We start from the raw sequence: 18,701 nt of genomic DNA on the forward strand, positions 1-18,701 counted from the left end.
AACACAGACCTATAGGGTTTCTCTACACATCTGCATGTGGTGTTATTTCTAACTTGCTCCTACTTGTGACTAAAGACATGTTTTACGGCTCCTCAACGGATGACATCCAAGTAATTCACCTGTTTCTGTCTTTCTGTAGGACGTTCTTCTGAGTCACTGCATCACCCAGCCTGCCAAACAAGCCATATCCACCAACCACCCGTCTCATTATCTCTGACATACTTCTATCGTCACAATCAAATCCCTGCATCAAACTGTATCAAATGCAATGCTGATCATTACTGAAAACAAGTCTGTTCAACCAGAACCACACTGTGATGTGCTACCTGTAAACAAACTGTCTATGAACGTCATCCTCTGTTGAGTTTAATTTAGATCCCAGTACAGATACTTCTGATACTTCTGATATATATAATAATATGAATCTGGGGTACATAATCCCCAGAGCCATATATGTAGAGAGTTGAGACATTGAGGTAACTGCATTATTATGCATTTACATGACACGACAAAATTCTATGGCAGCCATGTTAAATATGGGCAATATTTTAAACGATGCTGTGTAACTGAATGTCTACAATTAGAACATTATTTCAACATTATAAAATGTGGCCCAACTCTCTAAATACATGGCCCTGGTTACCCCCCTTCTTCTCATATTAGTACACCACAGCAAAGGAAGTGTATCTTATTGAGTTTTGAGTCAATCCAGTGGTGAAAACCTCCAAAGAGCCCGAGTGTCAACAGGCCTGTATTGTTCTTTCCCAAGTGGAGCTGGCAATGCTGAAAGTCTAATTAAATGCTTAGTGCATCTCAATGAGCTTCTAGTATGCCATAGATCAAAGCATGAGCTGCCAAACACCCAAACATGTTAGTAGAGACTAATGGTGAGTGAACTGTAGGCTTCTAGAAAATAAATACAGAGGCACACACTACACATATACGCACCCAGTCATTTATTGTGTTAACCACCAACGTTTCGGCATCACGATGCCCGTGGTTTACCCAGTAAATGACTTCAAGCTTATACTGTGTATATATGCAGTTATTTTATTTTTATAAAACTTCTAGTATGCCATAACAAACCCTTGGCTCTCGTTGAAATAACACCCCCAAGTCCCCAATTAAAGGTGTTTGATATTATCATTCCGTTACCATGGGTAATCAGAAGCAGACCCCGAGACCCAGCAGGTAGGCAGGCACACTGTGATGTAATCAATGTCCCTCCTTTGAAATCAACGCTCAGGATCAATAAAGGTATTTGTTGACTTTGACTGATGAGATTTTCTTGACTTGGACGATTCAGACAGTTTATAATGCTAGAATTCTAATGCATTAGTTAGTTTAATTTCTCTCTCATTGCATTCATTAACATATTGTAGTGGATATCTTAAATCTCACTCATTATGCACTCCTGTGAAATGATTAACGTCCACAGGGGGCAGTCGTGATCCAGTCCTGGTCTGATTTTACAGTACTTGGCAAGGTCTCCCTTAATGGTTTGGTAATTCATTTGGCCACTTGTCATGTCATACTTACACTGCGGGAACACATAAAATATTCATCTTAATTATTGTAGCCTGTGTAAAATCGGTTGTACATTTATCAATTGCATGTGTCTACAAATGAAGTAGTTCAATTAGGAGTGTATGCCTAGAGCTATAATACACTAGGCGAGGATGTAATAGCAAAGCTCACTGCTCAGGCAGTTCAGTTCATTTTACAATGTGGTGGCATACGTGACTGTCTATAGACCATTGTGTGTGAATGTATTGGATCGACCGGTTTGTGTACAGTAGTCGAAGGCTCACATGCTCAAGACAAAGGTGGCCTAGAAATTGTGTCTCTCATTCCCTCCTCCACGGTAAGCGGTTTCAGTACCGTGGCCAGCTCCTGGTAAAGGAACAGAACCCCAGATGGTCACGGAATCCATCCATCATTTCTGACAGTTAACCAATTGTCTTTTGTTTGAGGACGTGATGGACTCTAGCTTCGTTTAAAAACAAATAGGGAAAAACTCTGGTCTCTGCAGATGTGATTTCTTGTTTGTTTCTTTCAGTGTTTTTTGTTAATGTTCTTTTTTGGAAACTCATTCAAGACAAGAGGAGAAGGTAAGAGGATGCACAACATCTGCAATTTTTTTGTCCGTTTGTAAAATAACTCCCGTAGCCTACTTTTGAATGAAAATCATCTGTCTAGAGGGGCTTTTTGTTGCGCTCTGAGACTGAAGACATGTTGAAAATTACAGTGGAGTCAAGTCCAGTTGCTCTTGGAACGTTAGGATCTCATGACCCAAACCGACAGGTGTTTTGGATCTGTGGGCGAAGGCTCAGCTGTTGAATGAATTGGTCGAAACAGTTACAGTGCATTCAGAAAGTATTCATACCCCTTGATTTATATTCCACGTTTGGTTGTGTTACAGCCTGAATTCAAAATGGATTAAATAAATTTTTTCTCACCCATCTACACACAATACCATACAATGACAAAGTGAAAACATGTTTTTAGAAATGTTTGCAAATTTATTGAAAATTAAATGCAGAAATGTCTTATTTACAACCATTTTCATACCCCTGAGTCAAAACTTTGTAGAAGCACATTTGGCAGAGATTACAGTTTTACGGAGATTATAGGTCTTTCCACACCTGGATTGTGCAACATTTGCCCACTATTCTTCGCACAATTATTCAAGCTCTGTCAATCTGGCTGTTAATAATTGCCAGACAACCATTTTCTGGTGTTGCCATGGATTTTCAAGAAGATTTAAGTCAACATTCTAACTCGGCCACTCAGGAACATTCACTGTCTTCTTGGTACAGTTAGCAACTCCAGTAGATTTGGCCTTGTGTGTTGTTATGTTATTGTAGTGCTGAAATGTGAAGTAATGTCCCAGTGTCTGGTTTAAAGCAGACTGAACCAGGTTTTCCTCTCGGATTTTGCCTGTGCTTAGCTCCATTTCGATGGATCGGTTACTGACTGACTGAATGAACTGAATGAAAGGAGAACGAGAGGATAGGTCACTAAGGTCCTACAGAGGGGGTATAGAGGGTATTGGGTAGATATATACATTATAGACAGGGAGGGAAGAGAGGAGTGGGGTAACTACAATGTTGTTGACCCATCCTCAGTTATCACCTAACACAGCCATTAAACTCTGTAACTGTTTTAAAGTCACCATTGGCCTCATGGTGAAATCCCTGAGCGGTTTCCTACCTCCGGCAACTAAGTTAGGAAGGCTGCCTGTATCTTTGTAGTGACTGGGTGTATTGATACACCATCCAAAGTGTAATTCATAACTTTTTTACCCATCTACCAATAGGTGCCCTTCTTTACCAGGCATTGGAAAACCTCCCTGGTCTTTGTGGTTGAATCTGTGTTTGAAATTCACTGCTCGACTAAGGGACCTTACAGATAATTCTATATGTGGGGTACGGGGATGAGGTAGTCATAAAAAAAATCTTGTTAAACAATGTTATTGCACACAGTGAGTCCATGCAACTTATGTGACTTGTTAAGCAAATTTGTACTCCTGAATTTATTTAGTCTTGTCATAACAAAGGGGTTGAATAATTATTGACTTAAGACATTTCAGCTCTTCAATTGTAATTAATTTGTTTAAAAAATATATATATATATACATAATTCCATTTTGACTATGGGGCATTGTGTGTAGGCCAGTGACCCAATAAGTGAACATTTAATCCATTTGAAATGTAGGATGTAACACAACAAAAGGTGAAAAAAGTACTTTCAGAAGTATTGTGCACCGTATTTGTTTTATAGTGAAATAAAAACTCCAATGAGAAACCTAGGCGTTTCTATATTTGTCCAAAACTACTCACCAGCAATGTTTTCACTCTCAAAGAAGCTCATCATTTAGTTGTTTACTACTTGTTGTTTTAGTCAGAAAATGATGGGAAAATGTGACCATCTTGCTAAAAGCATCTCAAGACCTTTTGATGTATCATTAGGTAAATTAAGCCCGAGCCAGGCACTCATGCTCCTGGTATCCCTTTGTCATTTTCAGAGCAACTTTCTCTCCCAAAATAAAATGCCATAACTGACCTTAGATCATTGACAACATCATCTTACTCTTTCTTTCTCACCACATCACGTTACACAAAAAAAAAAATATCCTCTTGTTTTTACAGTAACTTACTGGCAGCCAGTTACCTGTAAGTTATGGTAAAAAAAAAAGGAACAGTATGTTACCGTACCATATTTTACGGTATACTGTTACTATTTTTACAGTATAATATTTTATGGTATACCAATGTGCTTACTGTAATATATTTACAGTACCAATAATGCTACTGTAGTTGTTTTACGGTTACAAATAGTCTTACTGTAAAGCCTCATTTACTTATTTCCCAGAGTGCCTTTCGAGTAAATTGTAGCATTATCAACCATGACTGTATTTGTTAGTGTTGTTGATTTCTTTATTTTCAGTCCTGTGGCCTTCACTAAGTGAGTTCTTAGTTGAATGTTATGATTAAAATTAAACACTTTATGACAATGTATTACATATGTCATAAGGCCTTATTTTGTGGCCTAGGTTTACCCTAATACAGTGGCCTGAAACTCATGGTTTACAGGCCACATCAGGCCTCAAACCAAAAAACAAATGTCACATGCGCCGAATACAACTGGTGTAGAATTCACCGTGAAATGATTTCTTGCAAGCCCTTTGCAACAATGCAGAGTTAAAAATGAAATGGCAATACAAGAGGAATAAATAGAATACACAAGAATGGAACTATATATTGTACAGGGAGTGTCAGACCACAACAATGTGCAGATGTATGAGCCACTTTGCAAGCCAGCATAAGGTGACTTTCCTGTCATTTTCCCTGGGAAACCTGGTAAAGTTATCAGTATTTTTCACCCTACTTTCAAATCACATTATCCTGGCTTGCAAAGTGATGTGTATTGGAATCCAGCCAGTGTTAGAATTTGCAACACTTTGAATTTTCATTCACCCACAACCTGCATTCAGAATAACTATCAGGGTTAGGGACATTGTGGAGACTACCTAAACCATTTCAACTGGAACAACCATTTCAGTAGCGGGTGCAAAAAGTCTAAATGATTGGATTAGTTTACATGTTGTTTTAGTTATCTTTGTCTATACCAATAATAATAGTATTGTTATGGTACACAGTACTCTTACTGTGATCTTCTTTTACCATTGTTTAGAAGTTGTACTTACTTGTAACTGGCTGACAGTAAATTACTGTAATTAAAACTGTTTGACAGTACCATTACTGGTACTGTAATATATTGTAAGGGGTTGGAGAAGGAGAAGGGAAGAGTTGTTTGAATTCAGGCTCAGTGATGTTGCAATTTGTCTCATTTCCACAAGGGGCGTGCTTACGTGTAGCTTCCTATTTTGTGTGAGCTTGGTTTACGTTTCACAATGAACAATTATTTATTTATTTCATATTAAACCACATGGCCACAAACAAAGCCATGCATATAAAATAACAAAACAAGTACCAATTCACTAAGAATTAAATATTTTATTTATAATAATAAATTGCCAAATCGTTTTCTCTCTTGCTTCAGAGGATGTGTTTGGGTTTTGTTGTCCGTGTGCTTTTAGTGTGGCATTCTCTTTGGAACATTCACAAATACATTAAGTGAACTGCATTTTTTACAGTAATCTGCCAAATACATTACATTTTTCTCGACCATTGAATTTCTTCCCACAATGCAATGTAATTCATGGTAATCTACAGTATTCAGTTATACAGTCTGCTACTGTTGATTATATAGTAATTTACAGTGATAATTTCAGGATTTAAAAAAAGTTGACCTTAGAGACCAGTGCCTGGTCCATACACATCTATAATCCAAGTGGTACATTTAACAAAGGTCTACTCCACATATCACTGATAAATTGGGAATCTTCTGACGGCAGCTAAATAATATCATCCAAGTGGTACAATAGCCTATCACTGGCAGCTAAATAATATCATCCAAGTGGTACAATAGCCTATCACTGGCAGCTAAATCATATCATCCAAGTGGTACAATAGCCTATCACTGGCAGCTAAATCATATCATCCAAGTGGTATAATAGCCTATCACTGGCAGCTAAATCATATCATCCATATCATCCAAGTATAATAGCCTATCGCTGGTACAATAGCCTATCACTGGCAGCTAAATCATATCATCCAAGTGGTATAATAGCCTATCACTGGCAACTAAATCATATCATCCAAGTGGTATAATAGCCTATCACTGGCAGCTAAATAATATCATCCAAGTGGTACAATAGCCTATCACTGGCAGCTAAATAATATCATCCAAGTGGTACAATAGCCTATCACTGGCAACTAAATAATATCATCCAAGTGGTACAATAGCCTATCACTGGCAGCTAAATCATATCATCCAAGTGGTACAATAGCCTATCACTGGCAACTAAATCATATCATCCAAGTGGTATAATAGCCTATCACTGGCAGCTAAATAATATCATCCAAGTGGTACAATAGCCTATCACTGGCAACTAAATAATATCATCCAAGTGGTACAATAGCCTATCACTGGCAACTAAATAATATCATCCAAGTGGTACAATAGCCTATCACTGGCAGCTAAATCATATCATCCAAGTGGTACAATAGCCTATCACTGGCAACTAAATAATATCATCCAAGTGGTACAATAGCCTATCACTGGCAACTAAATAATATCATCCAAGTGGTACAATAGCCTATCACTGGCAGCTAAATAATATCATCCAAGTGGTACAATAGCCTATCACTGGCAACTAAATAATATCATCCAAGTGGTACAATAGCCTATCACTGGCAACTAAATAATATCATCCAAGTGGTACAATAGCCTATCACTGGCAGCTAAATAATATCATCCAAGTGGTACAATAGCCTATCACTGGCAACTAAATAATATCATCCAAGTGGTACAATAGCCTATCACTGGCAACTAAATAATATCATCCAAGTGGTACAATAGCCTATCACTGGCAGCTAAATCATATCATCCAAGTGGTACAATAGCCTATCACTGGCAACTAAATAATATCATCCAAGTGGTACAATAGCCTATCACTGGCAGCTAAATCATATCATCCAAGTGGTACAATAGCCTATCACTGGCAGCTAAATCATATCATCCAAGTGGTACAATAGCCTATCACTGGCAACTAAATAATATCATCCAAGTGGTACAATAGCCTATCACTGGCAACTAAATAATATCATCCAAGTGGTACAATAGCCTATCACTGGCAAATAGCTAAATCATATCATCCAAGTGGTATAATAGCCTATCACTGGCAGCTAAATAATATCATCCAAGTGGTACAATAGCCTATCACTGGCAACTAAATAATATCATCCAAGTGGTACAATAGCCTATCACTGGCAACTAAATAATATCATCCAAGTGGTACAATAGCCTATCACTGGCAGCTAAATCATATCATCCAAGTGGTACAATAGCCTATCACTGGCAACTAAATAATATCATCCAAGTGGTACAATAGCCTATCACTGGCAACTAAATAATATCATCCAAGTGGTACAATAGCCTATCACTGGCAACTAAATAATATCATCCAAGTGGTACAATAGCCTATCACTGGCAGCTGGGACACAGTTATAGGTTATACAAGGATTCCTTGGATGTGCTCCAATAGAGTCATATGCATTCAGAAAGTATTCAGACCCCTTCACTTTTTCCATTATTTGATACGTTACAGCATTATTATACCCCCCCCTAAATGTGGGTTGCCCTGGGGCACATGCTCTGCGTTCCCATTTGGTAATCCGACACTGCATCACGTGTGTTGTTATGTGTTATTTCTTTCCTCGTGGCAACTGGCAAAATGTGTGTGTGTGTTTGTGTGAGAGATAGAATGCTGCCTCTCTATGTCACTAAATGATGCATGACCAGCATTCACCCCTGACCCTCAGTCAACAAAGAACATCATTTGGAGCACTACTGACATATGCACTGGTGTGGGTTCTCTCTCTCTCTCTCTCTCTCTCTCTCTCTCTCTCTCTCTCTATCTCTCTATCTATCTATCTATCTATCTATCTATCTATCTATCTATCTATCTATCTATCCACATGGCCATTAATTGTAATGGTTAAGTTCTGTTCCTGAAAGGCTGCCCATAACATGAAACCAATAAGACATACCAGTGCACAATTGGGGCAGCTGAAAGGTTTGGAAAGTCAGTCAGTCAGTCAGTCAGTCAGTCAGTCAGTCAGTGGTCTCTTTGGCCACTGGTCAGTGATTTTCTGTACGTTTGCTGAAGGTTCCAAGAGCTTTCGAATTCCATTCTGAATAGTTCCACATGAGAACATTAAAGCATTCCTCTGAGCCGGTGTTATGTTTTGCCCCTCCCCTTTTAATTCTGCTAGCTGAATCTCAAATTCAGGACACAAAAACATTACGCGTAACACAGCCACAGGGACAGCTGAAGCTGTATGTGAATACAGAGGAGAAAAAAAAAACAACTAGGTTAGGAATTGTTGGTTGTTGTACATCAGACCTGGGTTGAAATACTATTTGAAATAATGTAAAATACTTTATCTGTGCTTGATTGCAATGGAACCAATAGAAAAGTCTGAAAAGTGCAAAACCCTGCAGACCTGACAATCCAGGCAGGCTAAAGCAAATGCAGAACATTTTGAAAGATTTCAAATATTATTTCAACCCAGGTCTGTTACACATGTCAATCAAAATGATATACACTACACATACAAAATTATGTGGACACATGAGTGGATTTGGCTATTTCAGCCATACCCGTTGCTGACAGGTGTATCAAATTGAGCACACAGCCATGCAATCTCCATAGACAAACATTGACAATAGAATGGCCTTCCTGAAGCACTCAGTGACTTTCAACGTGGCACCGTCATAGGACGACACCTTTCCAACAAGTCAGTTTGTCAAATTTCTTCCCTGCTAGAGCTGCCCCGGTCAACTGTAAGTGCTGTTATTGTGTTGTGGAAACGGCTAGGAGCAACAACGGCTCAGCCGCGAAGTGGTAGGCCACACAAGCTCACAGAACGGAACCGTGGAGTGCTGAAGAGCGTAGCGATTGAAAATTGTCTGTTCTTGGTTGCCACACTCACTACCGATTTCCAAACTGCCTCTAGAAGCAATGTCAGTACAAGAAGTGTTTGTTGGGAGCTTCATGAAATGGGTTTCCATGGCCGAGCAAGCCTAAAATCACCATTCCCGCCATTGGACTCTGGAGCAGTGGAACCGCGTTCTCTAGTGTGATGAATCACGCTTCACCATCGGGCAGTCCTACGGACGAATCTGGGTTTTGTGGATGCCAGGAGAACACTACCTGCCCAAATACATAGTGCCAACTGTAAAGTTTTGTGAAGGAGGAATAATGGTCTGAGGTTTTTCATGGTTCGGGCCCCTTAGTTCCAGTGAATGGAAATCTTAATGCTACAGCATACAATGACATTCTCAACGATTCTGTGCTTCCAATTTTGTGGCACCAGTTTGGGGAAGGTCTTTTCCTGTTTCAGCAGGACAATGCCCCCGTTCACAAAGCGATGTCCATACAGAAAGGGTTTGTCGAGATCGGTGTGGAAGAACTCAACTGGCCTGCACAGAGCCCTGACCTCAACCCCAATGAACACCTTCGGGATGAATTGGATCGCTGACTGCAAGCCAGGCCAAATCGCCCAACATCAGTGCCCGACCTCACTAATACTCTTGTGGCTGAATGGAAGCAAGTCCCCGCAGCAATGTTCCAACATCTAGTGGAAAGCCTTCCCAGAAGAGTTGAGGCTGTTATAGCAGCAAAGGAAGGGGGGGCCAACTCCATATTAACGCCCATGATTTTGGAATAAGATGTTTGACGAGCAGGTGTTCACATACTTTTGGTCATGTTGTGGATATTTAAAACTTCTGTGTCTGTGAAAGCTACTGGGTATGTCCCTCATGTCAACTTATTCCTATGTTTCCCACGCCTTCCCACTTGGGGAGGTATTTTGGTGCGGGACAGGAAGTGAAGGGGCAGAGTTACAGATTTGGCATTCCCCCAGGCTCGGGTGTCGAGGCAGGGATCAGGTATCGTGTCTAGACGTCCAGCTGTGCATCTTCACTCCGTGCCCCTTCCTCCCTGCCTCTCCCGCTGGAATCAGGAGTCGCCTCTGAACTTAAACACCTCAGCTGGCCACTGCACAGATGATCTAATCAACTATTATATAAAGATGAGTTAATCTACTCTGTGCATTCTGTAGCTCGGGCTGATGAACTTCGTGAGCAACCTGAATGTCTTTGGGATCTAGAGAGAGTATAATCCTCAACAAAAAAAAGAACAGCATAACATACTTAACATTTCAGGATGCCTTTCCTTTTTCCTGTCACTGTGTTATGTGGTTTAGTGTGTATGTGCAACCTAGTTATTCTGCCCCCACTGTGTTCTTTCTGGCCCTCTGGGCTTAATGTGCTGAATGTGTAGAAATGTAAGGAATACATGGAGGAATGTGATTCCTAGAAAATCCATTCTGTTTGGGATTTAGATTTAGCATGTTTCGACATTCTTCTCACGTCCCTCTCGTCTCTGTGATGTCAGCATTGGTACTTCTGCTTCTGTCTAGCTTTCACTCTCTCTCTCTGTGTGTGTTTTTCTCTCCTCTTTTCATTCATGCTCACCCGTCCTCTTCTTTGATTTCCCCCCTCTCTCTCTTTACTCTGTCTTGTTCACCCCTTTCTATTTCTCTCACCCTCCCTCCCTCCCTCCCTCCCTCCCTCCCTCCCTCCCTCCCTCCCTCCCTCCCTCTCTCCTTGCCACCTCTAGCAGGCCGTCTGCTCTTTAGGGACGAACCATCTCACATTCAGCCTTATGTATCATCTTGCAAGGTCGACTCTGAAATCTTATTTACAGGAATAGCAGATGCATCGAGGAAGGGCTCCGCTCTAGTCTGTGTGTGTGAGTGTGTGTGTTTTGTGTCCTTTTGTCTGTGTTATGTGTTCCAGAAGAGCTGTGCAGCGTTTTGCATAAGAGAGCGTGCAGACAAAGCCGGCCGGCGGGCAGACGCTGGTGTAAAGGATGTGTTTTGGAGACCAGAATGTAGGAATTCATTACCAGCAAGCTCTCTGCTGACATAGCTGCTTCTTAGACACCCGGAGAGGATCGGAGAGGGGGATGCTGTCTCCCTCTAACTGGACTGTGACTGCTCTTTGTCTGCTCCCACCTCTCTCTATCTCCCTCCTTTCTTCTTCCCCCGTCTCTCTATCTCCCTCCTTGCCCGCTGGATCTGGGAGTGAGGATGTGAGCGACGAGAGGAACAAAGAGAGGAGGTCACATTCTAACCTTCTAACCTCAAGACCTGCTGCTGGAAATACATCTAAAAAGGAACAACATGCTCTGAGAGATTCTCTCTCTCTCATTTTTCCTCGTTTTTCTCCTCCTCTTCCTCCCCTTCTTCCTCCTCCTGTTCCTGTGTCGGGTTCCTCCGTAGAGTCACGGTTCCACCATGTCCTTGGCGTTCTGTGGAAACGAGAACAATTCGCTGGCATACAACGTGGACCGCGGCATCCTCAACAACGGCTGCTTCCTGGACGCGCTCAACGTGGTGCCGCACATCTTCTTGCTCTTCATCACTTTCCCCATCCTCTTCATTGGTGAGTGTCCGCACAAGGTGAGAGCCCCCCGGCCCCATCACACACACAACAATCACATGACCGTAAAAGTATAGACACACACACAGCAAATTGGCCAATATTACCTAGTGTTGATTTTTCAGTATAACATTTCTAGTGTTGATTCAGGTGTTAAATGAACTCTGTAAGTGTTAAAATAACACTCACTGGTGTAAAATAATCCAAGTGTTGGTGTTAATAACCAGTGTAAGAGTGTGATTGTGTCAGTTTTACTCTGTGGAAAGTAAAACTTTCCCATCAAAACCACGTCCATCGTTATCATATTTCCCAGCATGCTCTACTGCAGCTAGACTTTTTAGTATTGTTTTTAATATCTGTGTTTTTGCATGTACATTGATTGACATCAAAGGAAGGCCTTATGATATTTGTAATGTATGGTCTTAAACAGTTACATATTAATGATAATATTAGCCTACAATAAGAACTCACTTGGTCCAAAGGACTGAAAATGAACAAATTCAACAACCATTTCTCGGTCACTAACAAATACAGTCATGGGTGGTAAAGCTTTTTATTTGTTATTTTTGTTCAGACTGGAAGTATTGTACAAGTTTAACTGCTACATGGTTATGTAACTTAAAGTTTGAGTTTGGCCACTGCCAGTTCTGAGCTTTTTGTAAATGCTTATGTAAGAACATGTGGTAATGGAGACTTGTGAATAATATTGTAATATCCTGACATAAAGACATACAAATGTCTAGGTGTAGTGGATAAAAACATTATGTACAGTACGTTTGGAAAGTATTAAAACTTCTTCCCTATTTCCACATGTTGTGACATTACAGCCTTGTTCTAAAATGGATTAAATCAAATGTTTTCCTCATCAATCTACACACAATACCCCATAACGACAAAGTGAAAACAGGTTTTTAGAATTTTTATTCAGTATGTATTTGTCACATACACATGGTTAGCAGATGTTAATGCGAGTGTAGCGAAATGCTTGTGCTTCTAGTTCCGACAATGCAGTAATAACCAATGAGTAATCTAACCTAACAATTCCAAAACTACTACCTTATACACACAAGTGTAAAGGGATAAAGAATATGTAGATAAAGATATATGAATGAGTGATGGTACAGAAGCCTTACGGTTGTGGGCGGAGCAGTTGCCGTACCAGGCGGTGATACAGCCCGACAGGATGCTCTCGATTGTGCATCTGTCGAAGTTTGTGAGTGCTTTTGGTGACAAGCCAAATTTCCTCAGCCTCCTGAGGTTGAAGAGGCGCTGCTGCGCCTTCTTCACGACGCTGTCTGTGTAGGTGGACCAATTCAGTTTGTCCGTAATGTGTACACCGATGAACTTAAAACTTACTACCCTCTCCACTACTGTCCCGTCGATGTGGATAGGGGGGTGCTCCCTCTGCTGTTTCCTGAAGTCCACAATCATCTCCTTTGTTTTATTGACGTTGAGTGTGAGGTTATTTTCCTGACACCACACTCCGAGGGCCCTCACCTCCTCCCTGTAGGCCGTCTCATTGTTGTTGGTAATCAAGCATACCACTGTAGTGTCGTCCGCAAACTTGATGATTGAGTTGTAGGCGTGCATGACCACGCAGTCGTGGGTGAACAGGGAGTACAGGAGAGGGCTCAGAACGCACCCTTGTGGGGCCCCAGTGTTGAGGATCAGCGGGGTGGAGATGTTGTGGGCGGCCCGTCAGGAAGTCCAGTACCCAGTTGCACAGGGCGGGGTCGAGACCCAGGGTCTTGAGCTTGGTGACGAGTTTGGAGGGTACTATGGTGTTAAATGCTGAGCTGTAGTCGATGAACAGCATTCTCACATAGGTATTCCTCTTGTCCAGATGGGTTAGGGGTTAGGGCAATGTGCAATGTGGTTGCGAAATTGAGCTCAGGTGCATCCGGTTTCCATTGATCATCCTTCCGATGTTTTTACAACTTGATTGTAGTCCACCTGTGGTAAATTCAATTGATTGGACATGATTGGGAAAGGCACACACCTGTCTATATAAGCTCCCACAGTTGAAAGTGCATGTCAAAGCAAAAACCAAGCCATGAGATTGAAGGAATTGTCTGTAGAGAGCTGAGACACAATTCTGGTACCCTGGGGAAGGCTACCAAAAATATATGCAGCATTGAATGTCCCCAAGAACACAGTGGCCACCATCATTTTTAAATGGAAGAAGTCTGGAACCACCAAGACTCTTCCTAGAGCTGGTCTTGGTCAGGGAGGTGACCAAGAACCCAATGCTCACTCTGAAAAAGCTCCAGAGTTCCTCTGTGGAGATGGCAGAAACTTCCAGAAGGACAACAATCTCTGCAGCTCTCCACCAGTGCTGAGGAGTGGCCAGACGTGAGCCACTCCTCAGTAAAAGGCACATGACAGCCCGATTGGAGTTTGCCAAAAGGCACCTAAAGGATCAAACCAAGATTTAACTCTTTGGCCTGAATGTCAAGCATCACATCTGGAAGAAATCTGGCACCATCACCATGGTGAAGCATGGTGGTGGTAGCATCATTCTGTGGGGATGTTTTTCAGCGACTGGAAGACTAGTCAGGATTGAGGAAAAGTTTAATGTAACAAAGTACAGAGCGATACTTGATGAAAACCTGCTCAGGACCTCAGAAAACCAGACATGACAACGCAGGAATGGCTTCGGGCCAAGTCACTGAATGTTCTTGAGTGGCCCAGCCAGAGCCCGGACTTGAACCCGATCGAACATCTCTGGAGAGACCTTAAAATAGCTGTGCAGCGAGTCTCCCCATCCAACCTGACAGAGCTTGAGAGGATCTGCAGAGAAGAATGGGAAAAACTCCCCAAATGCCAAGAAGACTCAAGGCTGTAATCTTTGCCAAAGGTGCTTCAACAAAGTACTGAGTAATTATGTAAATGTAATATTTCAGTTTTTTTTGTTGCAAAAAATGTACTTTAATCACTGGTGGTGATGATCAGGAGGATGAAAATATTATCGAGCCTTACTCCCTAAGATAATAAATTATTACTGAGCCTTACTCCCTAAGATCATCAATTATTACTGAACCTTACTCCCTAAGATCATCAATTATTACTGAGCCTTACTCCCTAAGATCATCAATTATTACTGAGCCTTACTCATTAATAAGATCATCAATTATTACTGAGCCTTACTCCCTAAGATCATCAATTATTACTGAGCCTTACTCCCTAAGATCATCAATTATTACTGAGCCTTACTCCCTAAGATCATTAATAAGATCATCAATTATTACTGAGCCTTACTCCATAATAAGATCATCAATTATTACTGAGCCTTACTCCATAATAAGATCATCAATTATTACTGAGCCTTACTCCATAATAAGATCATCAATTATTACTGAGCCTTACTCCCTAAGATCATCAATTATTACTGAACCTTACTCCCTAAGATCATCAATTATTACTGAACCTTACTCCCTAAGATCATCAATTATTACTGAGCCTTACTCCATAATAAGATCATCAATTATTACTGAGCCTTACTCCATAATAAGATCATCAATTATTACTGAGCCTTACTCCATAATAAGATCATCAATTATTACTGAGCCTTACTCCCTAAGATCATCAATTATTACTGAGCCTTACTCCATAATAAGATCATCAATTATTACTGAGCCTTACTCCCTAAGATCATCAATTATTACTGAGCCTTACTCCCTAAGATAATAAATTATTACTGAGCCTTACTCCCTAAGATCATCAATTATTACTGAGCCTTACTCCCTAAGATAATAAATTATTACTGAGCCTTACTCCCTAAGATCATCAATTATTACTGAGCCTTACTCCCTAAGATAATAAATTATTACTGAGCCTTACTCCCTAAGATAATAAATTATTACTGAGCCTTACTCCATAATAAGATCATCAATTATTACTGAGCCTTACTCCCTAAGATAATAAATTATTACTGAGCCTTACTCCATAATAAGATCATCAATTATTACTGAGCCTTACTCCATAATAAGATCATCAATTATTACTGAGCCTTACTCCATAAGATAATAAATTATTACTGAGCCTTACTCCCTAAGATAATAAATTATTACTGAGCCTTACTCCCTAAGATAATAAATTATTACTGAGCCTTACTCCCTAAGATAATAAATTATTACTGAGCCTTACTCCATAAGATAATAAATTATTACTGAGCCTTACTCCATAAGATCATAAATTATTACTGAGCCTTACTCCTAAGATAATAAATTATTACTGAGCCTTACTCCCTAAGATCATCAATTATTACTGAGCCTTACTCCATAAGATAATAAATTATTACTGAGCCTTACTCCCTAAGATAATAAATTATTACTGAGCCTTACTCCCTAAGATAATAAATTATTACTGAGCCTTACTCCCTAAGATAATAAATTATTACTGAGCCTTACTCCCTAAGATCATCAATTATTACTGAGCCTTACTCCCTAAGATAATAAATTATTACTGAGCCTTACTCCATAATAAGATCATCAATTATTACTGAGCCTTACTCCCTAAGATAATAAATTATTACTGAGCCTTACTCCCTAAGATAATAAATTATTACTGAGCCTTACTCCCTAAGATAATAAATTATTACTGAGCCTTACTCATTAATAAGATCATCAATTATTACTGAGCCTTACTCCATAATAAGATCATCAATTATTACTGAGCCTTACTCCCTAAGATAATAAATTATTACTGAGCCTTACTCCCTAAGATAATAAATTATTACTGAGCCTTACTCCATAATAAGATCATCAATTATTACTGAGCCTTACTCCATAATAAGATCATCAATTAATACTGAGCCTTACTCCCTAAGATCATCAATTATTACTGAGCCTTACTCCCTAAGATAATAAATTATTACTGAGCCTTACTCATTAATAAGATCATCAATTAATACTGAGCCTTACTCGCTAAGATAATAAATTATTACTGAGCCTTACTCCCTAAGATAATAAATTAATACTGAGCCTTACTCCATAAGATAATAAATTATTACTGAGCCTTACTCCTTAAAAAGATCATCAATTATTACTGAGCCTCTTCCGTATGTTTCACTTTTTACATTTAACTATGCATTTATTCATTTAGCATAGGAATATACATTCCACTGTACAGTATGCATAGTACACTGTGTGTCCCCTATGATAAAACCCTTAACATTGTAACGGAAACCTGGCACTCGGTGAAGTCCCTTGTGGGAAGCAACAAGCCCAACCAGCAGGAACCCTCTTCTACTGTCGGGGTTTGGTTACACATCCCTGATCGCCTCCCGTCCTCTTTTGCCTGGTTACCCTCCCCCTTTTCCACTGGTGTCATAATCACTGTGTAACCGGATGGTCACCTCCGTGTCATCAATGTATGACATGTTCACTGTGCCCCTGTCCCTGTTGTTAAAGTTATTACAATGTGCTAAGGCATTCCTCCAGTGTCATTACCATTGCGTGACCTGTGTTTTGTCCCTGTGACAGCTGTTAAAAGGACACTAATGTGCCTGGCTATGTGTCATCGGCGTGTGACTGACCAGTTCACTATGTCCCTGTCACACTGTTGGAGGGAGGCCATTACAACTGAAAAGGAACCCTATTCCCTTACAGTGAACCACTCTGGGCTCTGGGAAAAAGATGTGCATGCCATACAAGATTTACCCTGAAACTAACAAGGACTGGTATTAACTAATTAGCTCAGAATGTAGATGAGATAAAAGAGAGAGACAAAAAAACACAGGAAGACAGCAATAGAGAAGGAGAGAGAACTACTGTGTAAACTGATGCTAATGGTTATAGGTTAAACTCATAAACTCACAAGGACCACCTTGGAGGTGAACGGCTATGGAGCAAACTGATCTCTGTTTCTCTCTGACTCGCTCTCTGTCTCTCTCCTTCTCTCCCTCTCAGTTCAATTCAGTTTAAGGGGCTTTATTGACATGGGGAACATATGTTTACATTGTCAAAGCAAGTGAAATGTATAATAAACACAAGTGAAATGAACAATAAAACATTTAAAGTAAACAGTCACAAAAGTTCAAAAATAATAAAGACATTTCAAATGACATATTATCTATATATACAGTGTTGTAATGATGTGCAAATAGTTACAGAGCAAAAGGGAAAATAAATAAACATACATATGGGTTGTATTTACAATGGTGTTTATTCTTCACTGGTTGCCCTTTTCTTGTGGCAACAGATCACAAGTCTTGCTGCTGTGATTGCACACTGTGGTATTTCACCCAATAGATATGGGAGCTTATCAAAATTGGATTTGTGCACATAGCTTGTCTTCTCTTGAGAGTCCGGTTTGCCTTGGGCTCCCTTTGTCAATAGCAAGGCTATGCTTGCTGAGTCTGTACATAGTCAAAGATTTCCTTCATTTTGGGTCAGTCACAGTGGTCAGATATTCTGCCACTGTGTACTCTCTGTTTAGGGCCAAATAGCATTCTAGTTTGCAATTTTTGTTTTGTAAATTCTTTCCAATGTGTCAAGTCTTTTTGTTTTCTCATGATTTGGCTGGGTCTCTCTCTCTCTCGGTTTCCTCCTTCCTTCTCCAGCATTCAATTAATTTATCTGTTAATGTGGCACATATATGTAATATTGTTTTAAGATTTTAAGAGACTCCCGACTCCTATCCCCCTCTCCAATGTTCACAGTGATTCAGTTACACTCACATTAAAAAATACCATAGTGTATACTATGGGAGGAATACTGTAGTATTCACTGCAGTGTTTTTGCAGACTTTACTGTAGTATTCACTGTATTATTTTTAGGGACTGAAGTCCACAAAAACACTACTGTGAATACTGTAGTATTTACTGCAGTATACTGTAGTATTGAAAAAGTAGTATGTACTATATTAATTACTGTAGTGTTTTTGCAGACTGTAGTATAGTGTAGTATTTTTGTGGACTGTAGTATATTGTACTATTTTTGCAGACTGTAGTATGGTATACTATAGTATTTTGGGGGACTGTGGTATACTTTAATAGTTACTGTTTTCTCAGACTGTAGTATTTACTAAAGTTTTGTTGTTTTTCTATCTTTGAGATTGTCACG

General features: G+C 40.0%; 2 protein-coding genes across 4 annotated transcripts in view; both read left to right on the top strand.

The window, feature by feature from the left end:
• ush1c (Usher syndrome 1C) overlaps positions 1-1,274 on the top strand; it is a 49,309-nt gene extending 48,035 nt beyond the window's left edge. The window contains exon 20 of the mRNA XM_029685803.2: positions 140-1,274. Coding sequence (XP_029541663.2) covers positions 140-152 — 13 coding nt within the window. The 3' untranslated portion in view covers positions 153-1,274. The remainder of the gene's footprint in view (positions 1-139) is intronic.
• Positions 1,275-10,794: 9,520 nt separating this feature from the next.
• The window catches only part of LOC115144802 (ATP-binding cassette sub-family C member 8-like), a 165,653-nt gene continuing 157,746 nt past the window's right edge, over positions 10,795-18,701 (top strand). For all 3 annotated transcript variants that reach the window (XM_065002992.1, XM_065002993.1, XM_065002994.1), the window contains exon 1: positions 10,795-11,640. In XM_065002992.1, coding sequence (XP_064859064.1) covers positions 11,493-11,640 — 148 coding nt within the window. In that variant the 5' untranslated portion in view covers positions 10,795-11,492. The remainder of the gene's footprint in view (positions 11,641-18,701) is intronic.

This window comes from Oncorhynchus nerka, linkage group LG17, assembly GCF_034236695.1.
Source record: "Oncorhynchus nerka isolate Pitt River linkage group LG17, Oner_Uvic_2.0, whole genome shotgun sequence".
Lineage (NCBI taxonomy): Eukaryota > Metazoa > Chordata > Actinopteri > Salmoniformes > Salmonidae > Oncorhynchus > Oncorhynchus nerka.